Source organism: Podarcis raffonei, chromosome 1 (assembly GCF_027172205.1).
Source record: "Podarcis raffonei isolate rPodRaf1 chromosome 1, rPodRaf1.pri, whole genome shotgun sequence".
NCBI lineage: Eukaryota > Metazoa > Chordata > Lepidosauria > Squamata > Lacertidae > Podarcis > Podarcis raffonei.
Genome location: NC_070602.1, coordinates 83,156,445 through 83,169,545, shown reverse-complemented (window position 1 = coordinate 83,169,545; position 13,101 = coordinate 83,156,445). Strand labels below are relative to the sequence as shown.

Here is a 13,101-nt window from a genome sequence, read left to right as displayed (position 1 = left end):
ATTTTATACAGGGTGAAGCGGCCCCTTCAGTAACCTTCAATATACATTCAAAGCAGGCATGAGTCTCATCTGTACCAGATCTAGCAGGGGGTGGATAACCTGTCTGCCTCTGGGTGTTCTTGGCTATAAACTCCATGATCCCTGACCATTAGCCTCCCTGGCTGGGGGGCTGATGGGAGCTGGGAGAGCAACAAAACCTGCAGAGACGCAGGTTCCCTCAGCTACCATATTTGCTCTATAAGACTCACTTTTTCCCTCCTAAAAAGTAAGGGGAAATGTGTGTGCGTCTTATGAAATCAGGCTGTGCAGCTATCCCAGAAGCCAGAACAGCAAGAGAGATCACTGCTTTCGCTGCGCAGCGATCCCTCTTGTTGTTCTGGCTTCTGAGATTCAGAATATTTTTTTTCTTGTTTTCCTCCTCCAAAAACTAGGTGCGTCTTATGGTCTGGTGCGTCTTATAGAGCGAAAAATACGGTGACTGAAAAGGGGCAGTTGGAGGGTGGCAATCCCCACACCTGGAGAAGATTTCTCAAGCATACTGTGCACCAGTTTCCGCCTCAACTCTGCTCCCCCTCCACACACACACAGTGGAGGGGCACACGGATCAAGATCCACGTCAGCTTGTGGCTAAACAGCTCCTTGGTGCTAAACCTGCTTCCCCAACCTACTTGTGCGCCATCCCCAGGTGAGAGGCAGAGGCAAGAGGCTGTGGGGAAGGCAGCAGGGGAGCCAGGAGCGGAGGGAGAGCCAGGAGGGGTGGGAGCAGAGAGGGGATGAAAGCGGGAGATATTATGAGGAAACCACAAGTGGCTGTGGGTGTGGGAGGAAGCAAGAGTGTTTCCTGTTGGGGCGGGGTGTAGTAACTGAAAAGGAGAAACAGCCTTGCAAGCAGATGCCTCCGGGGCTCAGTATGGACAACAACAGCCCAACATCACCCAGCCTGTCCTAAGCCAGCAGTCACACAGCCCTTCCTAACCTGTGTTCTCCTCCTAATTTATCCAGATGTACCTCATCAGTGCCTCTAGAGCAGTGGTTCCCAATTAGGGGTCCGGGATCCCCAGGGGGTCCGTGGCCCCATCCCTTGCCTCCCCACCTCAACTATTTTTTTTGGTCATTTTTGCATGGTAGTATCACAAATTTTATAGTCTGTTTTTTAAAATTATACCTAAAGTCCTTTGCTTATGAGGGGCTACACCACATTTTGTTCAAAAAATTGCTTTGCAGAGGTAACTACCATGGAGTCATCAAAATTGTCAAAAGTAAAGGGTCCGTGGCTTGGCTTTTGAAAAACAGGGGGTCCTCCGTAATTAGCTAATTGGGAACCAGTGCTCTAGAGTATTCTGTTTTGTTGTGTGTTTTTTTTAAAAGAGTAAGTGGCAGGGTGTGGAATTTTATTTTCCTTCTTCCTGGCAGGCTTCTGTGCCTTCAGCAAGATGACAGGCAGAAATTCAGCAGCGAAAGTGTGTTGTTGTCCCCTCTCCCCACCAGCCCGTACATTTCAATCTATGAGGGAGAAAAAGCTACATGAGCTGCATTTTTACTTCTCACACAGCTGCTAACAGCGCAGGAGCCTTGCCAGAAAAAGCTGACACTCTTACTTTCTAAAAGGCTTCTTGAAGAGCTGCATGGAAGGGGAATTCCACCAGGTCCAGATTCTCCGCTGGAGTAATTACACTTCTTCATTCAGAGACTCAAGAGAGGCATTGTCAAGGGTGGGGGCAGCAGGGCCTGTGAGGGGTGGCCTAGCGATATACTGTGGCCTAGGAAGAAGCCTGAGGGCCAGAAAGATGGGCCTACAGGGCCACATTCAATCGCAAGGTCTGCAGCTCCACCCCCTTCCTGGAGGCAGAACCTTCTCACATGTGAGCCAGTCCAGAAGCTTTGAACCCTCTTCTCTTCCAATATCCCTCAAGTGAAGCAATTGTCCTGCAAACAACTAATGGAAGATGGAACAGGGAACCGTCGCAGGCCGCACAAGAGGAAGCAGAATTTCCTCATCGACCTCAGCAATACCCCCTTCCCCAATTCATTTGTACAGATCTCAGCTCAGCTGCTCACAGATCTCAGTTCAGGCTTGAGAACAAGGCGAGGGAGGGGGGAAGAGACAGTAGATTACAATCTACTGGGAGATCTCTGGGTGACCTGCAGTAGATCCTCAGGGGTTCTGACTCCCAATTCTTGAGCAACTAGCAAGAACAAAATGACCTGCCCACCCCCCAAAATCAAAATTAGGCTGCTGAAATGAAGAAAGCTAACTGAGACTGGACATTTGCCCAAAATGGTGCTGAAAACAAATTCCTGGGCTCCAAATGTGCTCAGTAGCACCCTTTGTTTATTAATTCTAACTCTGAGTATCTTGCACCTGGCCTGGGTTGGTCAATCTTGGAAATTCTGGTAGAGGCGAAAGTGGATTGACCAAAGTCTGCCCACCCCTGCTCTACAGCACCAGCCTGGGATGTAGAGTTGACCAGACCCAAGGCAGGACAGGGACTTATTATCTTTGGATAATTTGGACAAGATAATTTGAGCTGGCACAGCAACTGCCGCCCTTGCAGAGCTATGCGCTTTCCAAAAAAAATCCTCATTAATAGATACAGGATCACTGGCTTTCTTTGCATTGGGCCACCATATAGAAGGAGAAGACTTGTTAACTCCTGATCTGAATGAAGAAGGTGAATGGCCTTTCCAAGGGCTGGATGGTAAGGACAAATTCAGGGGCCAAGCGTTCCCCAACTCCAGTGAAGGAGCAAGTGACAAAAGAAGTTGCACCTGCAGCACCGGCCCCTGCGGCCAAAGCACAGCAGCACTTTCCAGGCCAGAAGCTGGATTCCTAAGGGGAAGGACGAGACTGAGTATGCAGCAAGCAGCTTCCATCACAACTCTGCAGATATCCAATCCCACCACAGCCCTTTTAAAAAGGAGGTCCTCCTTCTGCCCCCCTATTTCTTCTCACTGGCGTTGACTCCTGGCTAACCGGAGCACAGGCAAGCTGGTCTTGCCTGAACTCATGACCCCTGCAGAGGCTCTGCTACTCACCAATCTTCTGAGAAAATATCTTGTCAAAGGTCACCTCACCCCGGTCTTCCAAGTATTTCTGCATAACACTGCGGATACTGCCAAGAGAAAAGGCACGTGAGGGAAGTTAACAAGGGTGAAGCTTCTCAGCTCGGCCTATTCCCTCAAAGCAGGGGGTGGGGAGATTGTGACCTTCCATATGCTGCCGGACTCCAGTTCCCATCATCCTTGACCGCTGGCTACGCTGTCTGGGCCTGACAGGAGTCCAACCACATATGGAGGGACAAAGGTTTGCCGTCCCTGCCCTGAAAACAACAAGGGCAGGATCCAGCTAAGCTGTTGCATGTGCAGAATGAGGTCCACTCATGCAGCAGACTTCCCCCTCCTCTCTTCCTGCTGCGCCCCCTAAATCTGCTCTAGAGGGTCGGAGGAGGAACCAAGAACATGTTTAGAAAGTGGGGGTGTGGAGAGGGGTTAAAGTCTTATTATATGAGCAGTTTTGTAGTACCTTAAAGGATAGCAAATGTAGTATTTAAGGTGCTACAATACCCTTTGTTGTTTTTGCTGCAACCCCCCCATTATTATCACAGGAAGCCTGCAGATAAAAGACACTTATCTCAAGAGATTTTGGGTCAGTAAGGATCCAGCACTGGATAGCCGACATTTCATTCATGAATTAAGACCAACCAGCTGTTTAAAGGAGACTGTGTTTTTATCTGGGGCTAAGTGCAGCCAGGTACAGGAAGATTACAAAGGCAGGCAGTCATTCTAGCAGGTGAACGAACAGAGGTCTGTTTCTTGTCTTAAAGAAGAGCTGGTGCTCTTAGAATGGCATCTGCATCTGGGCAATTTGGAAGAGAAGCCAATTTAAAAGTCTAAACAGAAAATGAAGGTTCATCAAAAAGCGGGAGGGACAGGAGGACGGTGGTCTGAGTGTGGACGGACAGGCTCCTGGCTAGAGAAGCAGCGGAAATAATACATTGGATCTTGGAAGCATTGTTCTGAATACATTCTGGTTTTTTAGTCGCTGTGTTTGTTTTGTCCTCCTGGGTGGTTAATTTTAAAAAGTGACCAAGAAACACACACACACAGAGAGAGAGAGAGAGAGAGAGAGAGAGAGAGAGAGAGAGAGAGAGAGAGAGAATGCCAGGCAAATAATTAGGAAAGAGCACCTTTTGGGTTGAAAATGAACCTGAAATTCCAAGGTCCCAAAGTACAATGACTAATCTCAAAGATGAGTTGGCAAGACCTGGTAGCTGGCAGCCTGGAAAATGCTATAGACGGTCTGGCCATGAGACAGGGGTTCATGCTGGGTTAATGTATTACAAAGAACTGGAACTCTCTTTCGGAGTCGTGTGCCATCTTTCAGAGCTGGGCTATGACCTGGCTTCTCCTGTGGATATTTAGCTGGTTAAGCAGCACACATAGCCCTTCTATGGAGAAAAATTTAATTGACTCAGCGTAAGCAGCCAAGAGGAAGCTCCTGAGTATGAGGGCCATTGCAGGGTAAGGGCAACAGTCTCCCTCTAGCCCAGCATTCTGTTGTCACAGTGGCCAGCCACATGCCAGTAGGAACACCTCAAGAAGGTCCTGGGCACAAGAGCATTATTTCCACGTGGGATTCCAAGCACACTGCCTCTGAACAACGGAGGCAGAAATCCTAATCCTAAATGCATTTATTTGGAAATGCCACCGAATCACTTTCAACCATTTTCTCCTGACCATGTTCACCTGGGAGGAAGAAGCCCCATTGACTTCAAGGGGGTTTGCTCCCCAGAAAGCATGCTTCAATTTGCAGCACGGGTACCTTTCGAGATGGAAGATTGTGTAAGAAGTACTTGTCAGATGATGGAAGACGCAGATTACCGTATCACTTGACAAGTGTACTGAGTCAGCATTCCCAACACCCACAATCCACATACTGACAGTACAGATCCTCACTGCAGGTTGGAATGAATGAGAAGCAGTGCGGGTGGCACAATAATGGTGAAAATGCTGTGACTGTGGCACCAACATTCTGTGATAGTTTGCACCACTTGCATGAGATACTTGGTAAGTCAGATAGGACCAATTAATGCAGTGTTTCTCAAACTTGGGTCCTCAGCTGCTGTTGGACTACAACTTCCATCATCCTTAGCTAGCAGGACAAGTGGTCAGGGATGATGGGAGCTGTAGTCCAATAATGGCTGATGTCCCAAGTCTGTCGGTCAATTGGTAAAGCTTTCCTTAAACTAGCATTCCTCAACCTGCTGTCCTCCTGGTGATGCTGGACTTGCAAACTCCCATCATCCTCAGCCAGCATGGCCAAGGGACAGAGATGATGGGAGTTTGGACCCCAGGGTCTGAAGGGTCACAGGTCCCCCACCCCTTTCTTATGAAAAAGTAACTTTGGGAAGAAGAGAAGGTTTAGAGAACTGGAATCACTCCTTAACCCTTTTCCTGCCCACCGTTTTCCCACAGAAACCTGCCCCCCACTACTCCCACTTTGGTACACAAAGCATTATGCAGCCCTTCCACTTTGTATAGGCTGGGGAAGGCTATCTTGCACTATTCCATTTCAGGTTGCAGGTGAGAGGGTGGGGGTGGGTGACATTTTGAATGCTCCCAGATGGGAATGAAAAACTCCTCAGAGAAAACCGAGCCCAATAAGACTGCATCCTTTTACATGTGGAACATTATTCAGACACGCAACTCACTCCTGGCCCGCCTGGAAGTGTTACCGTCCACAGTGCGGGGGGAGGGGGGGAGTAACATTGCTTGAGCGTGCTGACTGAATAAACAGCCCTTCATCTGGGTACCTTTTAAATATCTGAATGGAGGACAAAGAGATCTGGATGCTTAGCCTAGAGAGGCCACTGCATCCTCCCTGAATGGCAATGGAAAGGTGCCCAATGTGGTCTGCAGCAGGAACAACCATAGTTGCTGCTGTTGCAGTCCATGGATTAAATGGGGTGCTGGGCTGGCTCTGAATGGGGCTTCTGGGGATTAGTAGTATTATAGGAGCTATGGGAGCTTAATGTAAGGGGTGCCTCTGAAGGGGAGAGTGTGATCGGGCTGAAGAGACACTTTCCCATTGTGAAGGGCAGATTTTCCCCCCTTGGATTCTGCGAAGTAAATATCAGGGCGCTGAGAAACAGGACCTACTTCAACCATTTAGACTGAATGTGTCTTTCCCCCACCCCCCAGAAACTCCTGAAACTAGTGAGCCATGGGGGATTGGGGGCGGGGAGAGATCCCCAGGACTGAGACAGACGCGGCTTGGAAGGATGATGGATGGCTGTGTTTGCTGGTGCCTGCTGCTGTTATGGGCCTGGGATAATGTGTCTCAAGCATCTCCATAACAACCATCTCCAGGGGGCAGGTCCAGTTGAATGATAGCATTAATATCATTACATAAAATGCCTTGTGCAGAAAAGGAATTCACACTCATTATCTGGTTATTCTCACAGTGTCCTGGTAAGGTAGGCAAGTCATTCCTTTTATAGCAGCGGCTAAGCGGAGACTTGAACTTGGGACTCATAGCATCAAACCAAGTAGCCCAACATCATCCCCTCTGGAAGTTGCCTGACTCCAACTCCCACCAGCCCCAGCCAGCATGGCCACACATGCTGGGACTTGTAGCCCTATCACAATCTGGAGGGCACTAGGTTGACTACCTTTGCTCCATGGAAAAGCAGCACATCTATATAGGCCAGGCTTCTAAAAAGCAACTAGCATGGTCACTTGTGGCAAACAAGCATCTGTTCTAGGCAACCAGGAAAGGAAGGTTAAAAAAAAAAGGTTTAAGCCACAAGCCTGTATGTGCATTTCAGTCTGCAGTGGGGGGTGGGGGAACAATCCTGAGCTTGTAAATTTTGTGTTGTTTACAAGACCGATTCCAAAAATTCAGTCACTGAAGTTAACCTCGGTCAGATAAGGTCTGAGAGAACTGGTCCTAGTGCCCTCTTTTTCCTGCCTCAGTTTTCCCCCTTAGGAAAAAAAGAGAGCATTAGTTAACAACCTGGAAGGCCTATGGAGAATGTCAGCTCCCTCGAGTTCCTCTTGCACAGAGACTTAATGAGAGGCAGTTAGTACTATAAATAATCAGCCAGCTGTTGACAATGCTCTTGTTCGCTTAAAGGCCATTGGGGAGGAAGTGGGAAGTTGCCTGCTAGTATCCCTGGGCATCTGAGCTGGTTTATTATTATTTTTTTCTTTATGCTCTTGTAGATTGTCAGGCTAGAGAGAGCCTGACTTCAGGGAACACTGACTGGCTTCATATCCAAGCACAGAAAAAGGAAATGAATGCACAGAAAAAAATAGTTTGGTTCCCTTAACAGGAAAAACAACACTGTCGTGCAGCAACCAGCAAAGGAGAAACTTCCTCCCCACCCCCCCTTTTTAATCCCCTGCCCTTTTACCAAAGCTGAATTCTCCCCTCTCACAAATGTCACAACCACCTTGGCTCCGACACATTCCTAGTTCCGCTATAAAACCTGCACAAAAAGGCAGAGCTTGCAGTGGGTGCCGTGGCGGGTCAGCAGGACGCAGGTCACCCTGATTCTCCTATGTGCTGCAGTTTCTTACTTTGCAGCAGACCCAAATAGCCTATTGCGACCAAAGGTGACGTCATTTCCTGGCAGACAAACCAGAGAGACAGCTCTTCATTGAAGCTGGGCCTTGACTTTGGCAGGAGGAGGGACACGAGAGGCTGCACCAGCGGGGAGGTTGCTCGGGCAGGAAGTTTAGTGTGTTGAAGCCTATCAGAGAAAACCGATGGGAGTGATTTAAAGTCAGGGTGCTCCATAATAGGGGTTGTGGGAGGCCTCCTTTCACTGTCCCACAATTCTGCTCTGCATGATATGGAAGAGGAATGGGAGGACCTGTGGTCCTCCAGATGTGGATGGAGTACAACTGTCAACATCCCAGGCCATTGGCCATGCCGGCTAGGGCCAATGGGAGTCCAACGATGTGTGGAGAGTGACAGATTAGCGACCCCTGAGCAACCTCAGCTCAACTCTCCACTTTGGCATGAAGTTTGAAGAGTGGCGGTGGTTAGTCAAACACACACACAACCTAAACCATCCCGCATACAATGTGTGTGCCCCTCAGCTCCTTTGGAGAGAAGTATGACGCAATGTAATAAACAAAACCTTAGACATCTTATTCCCCCAAGATCTTGAATGGGCAGCAGTTCCGAGTTTCATTACCTCCACTCCCTCTTGGAATGTCTGTGTAGAATCTATAAAAGACATTCCAGGAGGGAGCAGACAGAGTCCTCCAGATCTTCAGGATCCTGTCTCCAGTACCCTGCCACAGTGAGCTTGGTTGGTGGGAAGCAGAGACTCAAATCTCATCGGATAGCTCTCTGGGCAAGTCGCTGTATCTCAAATTTAATCTACCTTCAAAGGGTGGTTGTGAAGATAAAATGCTGCCTCTGAACTACGTACAGGACAGGTAAGACACAAATTGCTGGACTTCAGGCATGTGACTCAGACTTTCTTATTTCAGCAAGCATTTTAAGGTAGGGTTTGGATTTATGTTTGGTTTTATGGTGATTTTTTTTTTTACTGTTTTATTCTGTATGGTTTATTTTTATGTACGCCTCCTAGAAATGCTACTGATGAAGTGGCATATAAATTCCATAAATTAATGTAACAGATGTAACAGAATGTTTCTGCTTTTGCAGTAATGAACGAGGATGCAGCCCCTTCAGCAACTTTCAGGGGTGCTGTTCCAGATGTGGTGGGGTGGCAAAACCCAGGTTTGCACTTGGCCTGCATCTCCTGCCCCTTTCTTCCTTTTAAAAAACTCATCCCCCCCCCTTCTTACTGACTTGCTGTGCACACTGCAAAATGCAATGCTGATAAGCATCAGAAACCCACCATCTTAAATACATATAAACTAGCCAATGCAAATGGCTATGGAAATTTGGGCCATGGGTTTGTGCCTCAAGTTCTTTAAGTACCCAACAGCACCCTTGGCAATTTTGCTGATGTTCCTCTCTTTACAACAGGGATGGGGTGGTGTGCTCCTCCAGATGTTGCTGGACTACAACTCCCAGACCATTGGCTGTGCCAGCTGGAATTGATGGGATTTGGAGTACATCAACATCTGGGGGGCGCTAGGTTCCTCACCACTGCTTTAGAATCTCCATCCTTCTATTGTTCCAATCCTGGACAACTTCTTGAGGATGTATCTGCATTTTTGTCCCAATTCCAATAGATAGCCCATGAAAAAAAATTGAGGCACCACCTAGCCTCCAAGGGTGTGATTTATATGTCCCTTATGTTTCAAGACAGACACACACACGGAAGCTGTTAGGTCAACCACCAGCAAAGCAACAATGATGAAAGATAACGTATGCTAGGGCCACACTGCTTGTGGTTTCTGTTAAGTCTCACCTTCCTATGGAGTGTCTGAGAGTGAATGCTCTGTCTCTGAGAAGCAAGGTAATGTGATTTGCGAACAGGACTATGCATGCTGTGCCAAGACGGTATCATGCAAGGCAAGGAAATAAATTATACTTGGGCACCCAAATCTTGCTTTTCATTTTTTTAAAAAAAGCAAGTTTCTTGTCTTTTTGATCTACAACAGTATATGTGTGCAAGGCCAGAGGGAGGATGAGTCAAATTTCTAGTGGTCAAGAGGTGGGGATTCTGTGCCCTGCACTGCTTCCCTGCACCGCCTCGCATGACTGCTAGGAACAGAGCAAATTATGCAAAAAATAAATATGCAAATATATTGACTTGCATATTTTAATGTAAAACACACACTCTGCTCATCACCCAAACCCAGTTTCCTCCTCCACGTGATTTCTATTGGGCTGTACCAAAAGGTCTACATGTTATTACGCATTCAGATTAGGGGAACTAAGAATTTCTTCAGCTTCTGCCTGAATTAACCTGTTCTGGAATTACCCTGTTCTCCTCCTGCTCCAAATCAGCTTCCCGGGCAAAATTTATGGGGCCACACTTTAGAAGTCCCCCAGCAAAGTTCCCACAGCGAGATGTGCAGAAGAGATGTATCTGATCCTCCCTAGCTAATGGGAAGAAGCGGTCTCTAATGCTTGTTTTCAGCAGATGTCTTGAATCCAAAACAAATGCAATTCTGTACATATCCTTGACACTCCTCCCCATGCTTTCCTTATCATTCCAGCTACCTTATTTCTGCCTATCAGTAAGCTATCAATAAGACCCCTGTGCTGTGATCACAGCAAGACCTCCATGTACGCCTCTTAATCCTTAGTCTTCTTCTAGGGCATAGTCTTGCTTCCCTAATTGGTAATCTGACCCCTTAGCTCTCCCCAGCTCTTTAACAGATAAAATGCTCAATTTCCTAAAAGCCAAATTTCACAAGTCCCTCCTATGTGTAGATATATTGTCAATATTGCCTTTCACTCCTCTACTCCCTCTCCTGCCCCCAAAATAGATGGCTATTGAGCTGGGAGAATTGAAGGCCTCCCTGGTGTACTTTGAGGAAGAGGAAAGGAGGAGAAGGCAGCAGCAGTTACACTGTCATTACAAGTGGTGCAGAAAGAGATGAGGGAGGGGCAGAAGGGCAAACGATGGCTTAAATTCTGCCACCCCAAGACAGTTATCTTAAACAGGGATGTGACTCAGGCAGGCAGGGGGTTGCCAGTGAGCAACTATTAGCTGAGATGTGATGCAAGTGAAGGGGCTGCTCTCTGGACTGTCACTATGCAGCCCAAAATTATTTCAAAGGCTATGGAACTTCACCCAAAGTTCCCATGTGGGCACTTCCATACCGAAACCAGCAACCGTGGGGGGGGGGGGGAGAGCACAGAGGCTGCTGAGGCTTTCAGGCATCGCCATGGTAACACATCTGCATCATCCTCTGAAAGGGCCGCTTGCCATTTCTTGCGGAAAGGGGCCCTTTGGAGCTTTCTCAGAGACCCTCCGTGCTGCCTTCAGTGGCAGGGGAGCAGTTCTGCTTGAAGAGACTTCTACAATGGGAATAACCCAAGGTTATTGGCTAGAACAGGGAAGGGTAGGGTAAGCCAGATGTCACATGGGAGGTGGAAGGGAAGAAGGGAGAGCGAGGAAGGCCTCCATTTGCCCATGTGCTGAAGGTGCAGGATGCTTGTCAGGCCCCACCCTGTTGCCCTTGGTAACTGCTGCCAGGAAGCAGAGTTAAGGGTTGGTTGGCCGAAACCATAGCACCTTTGACCCACCTGGATGACCAGTCAGATTTTTTGACTTAATGCTCCCACTTGTGTCTCCCAGCAAGAAAATGCCCTTACATGAAGCAGCGCCCCTGCCCAACACATTTCCCCTTATCTGCACAATGGTGACCTTGCACTGCATTTGCGCACGCTTGCAACGTTGTTTGTGCAGCCCCAGTTCCTGCTTCAACTCAGGGCAGCTGCAAGGTGGGCAAAGGCCTGGTCGCTATCTAACAGCACATTACCAAGACACAGCGCTGGATTGCACAGGTCTGTACAGACAGATTTTCAAAAACAAAAACCAACCAACCACCCACCCAAAAGAGAAGACAGTGGTTAGGGCATCTTGAGGCCGACTCCAGGCACTGCCAGAGCCAAGCTGTATGCTCCTCGTAACACTCAGCAACACAGTTGCTGGACTGCTCAGAAAAAAAGCACTATATAGGCATATATACAGCCTGATTTACTAGCCTGCTTTTCTGCTGTGGTTAACACAATTGCATATTACACATACACAGAGAGAATCACTATGTGTGTTTGTGTTGGGGTGGGTGGAATTGTGACGTGTGGGTAGGGAAAAACACAGAAGGAGGGGGTTTGCTACTGCAAGAGGTGCTGGGGGAATGATCTCCAAGGATCTGAGCAGCCGAATGAAGAATCAGGAAGCAGAGACAGGACACCCTGACAATCCATCATCATGCCCACACTATATCAACACAACCACGTACACGGAAAGACGCCGCTTTAGCGAGCCCTCTTTCCACCCCACTCCACCCCGCTATATGGACGGGGTAGATCACGATCCCTGCTGCTTGGGCCAAGGGCAAGTCGGCTCGGTCCATTTCAGAAGAGCGAAGCTCAGTCATATACAGACCCATTTATGCGCTCGCTCGCGTACACAAACACCCAGCGCCCATCCTAAGCCCGGCGCGCCTCGCGCGGGGCCCCGGCGCCGCACCTGCCCCCTCCGCCTGCCCCCCTTGCCGGGCTCACCTCGGCTCAGGTAGCACGATCTTCTTGCTGGCCCGGGCTGCCGGAGTGGATTTACTTTTCTCCATAGCCATCAAGTAGCTCACATCGGCGAGCACAGCCTCCAAGTCGGCCATCTTGCCAGGAAATATTTCTTCTGCTTTCCTTTTTCACAATCAATTCTCTTATTATTCCAGCGGCCTCTGCGGCTACCTCGCCGCCGCCTCCTCCCGGTCGGGGTGTGTGTGTGTCTGCGTGTGTGTGGCCGCCTGTGCTAGGGGGAGGGGAGGGAGAGCGAGGGGGGGAGGCGAAGAGAGGGGATCTGGCCCCCCAACCCCTCTTACAAACAGACCCACATGGTGCCCGTGCAGAGAAGTGGCGGCCCTTCCTTAGTTCCTGGGCTGCGGCTTGGCCCCGCTGCCCTCCGCTCCTGGCTTGCCTTCCTCCTCCAGGACTGGCGGGCTCTCTCGGTGTGTGTCCTGAGTGTGTGTGTGCGTCTTGTGTGTGTTGCGCGCGCGCGTGCAGGGAGGGCTGCCGCGGCCGCTGCTGTTGCTCCCGCTGCCTGTCAACGCGGAGCGGCGGCGGCGGCGCAGGGGTGCGGGGTGGCGGCGGCGGCTTGCTGCCTTTATCTGTCAGCGCTTTTCTTCTTCCTCTGCTTGCGATCCAAGGCGGAGAAGCAGCGTCGCGCAAGTGCCCGAGGCAAGCGCAGCCGAGGAGCTCTCGAGCTCCACGCGCTGATTCAATGCGGGGCGCTTAAGGCGGGAGCCGAGCGGATCCGAAACTCGCACACGCTCTCCTCCTCCTCCTCCTCCTTCTTCTTCCTCCTGCTGCTGCTGTTGCTGCCCGTAGGTGGTTTTGTTTCTCCGCAGGGGGAAAGGACCTCCGGGGCCCGCCGCGCAGCTTCTGGCTTCCCCTCTCCGCTCGCTCCAGGGCCAGCTTAAAGCAACAGCCGC

The 13,101-nt window shown here is 49.5% G+C and overlaps 1 protein-coding gene across 3 annotated transcripts in view; it reads right to left on the bottom strand.

Annotated features, from left to right (window-relative positions):
* Positions 1 to 13,076, bottom strand: part of GRK2 (G protein-coupled receptor kinase 2) — a 38,812-nt gene extending 25,736 nt beyond the window's left edge. The window contains exons 1-2 of one of the 3 annotated variants that reach the window (XM_053399378.1): positions 12,173 to 13,076; positions 3,037 to 3,113 (exon numbers count right to left, since the gene is read on the bottom strand). In XM_053399378.1, the coding sequence (XP_053255353.1) occupies positions 3,037 to 3,113; positions 12,173 to 12,285 (190 nt within the window). In that variant the 5' untranslated portion in view covers positions 12,286 to 13,076. The remainder of the gene's footprint in view (positions 1 to 3,036; positions 3,114 to 12,172) is intronic. The other 2 variants (XM_053399387.1, XM_053399393.1) reach the window with 2 other exon arrangements.
* Positions 13,077 to 13,101: the final 25 nt, after the last annotated feature.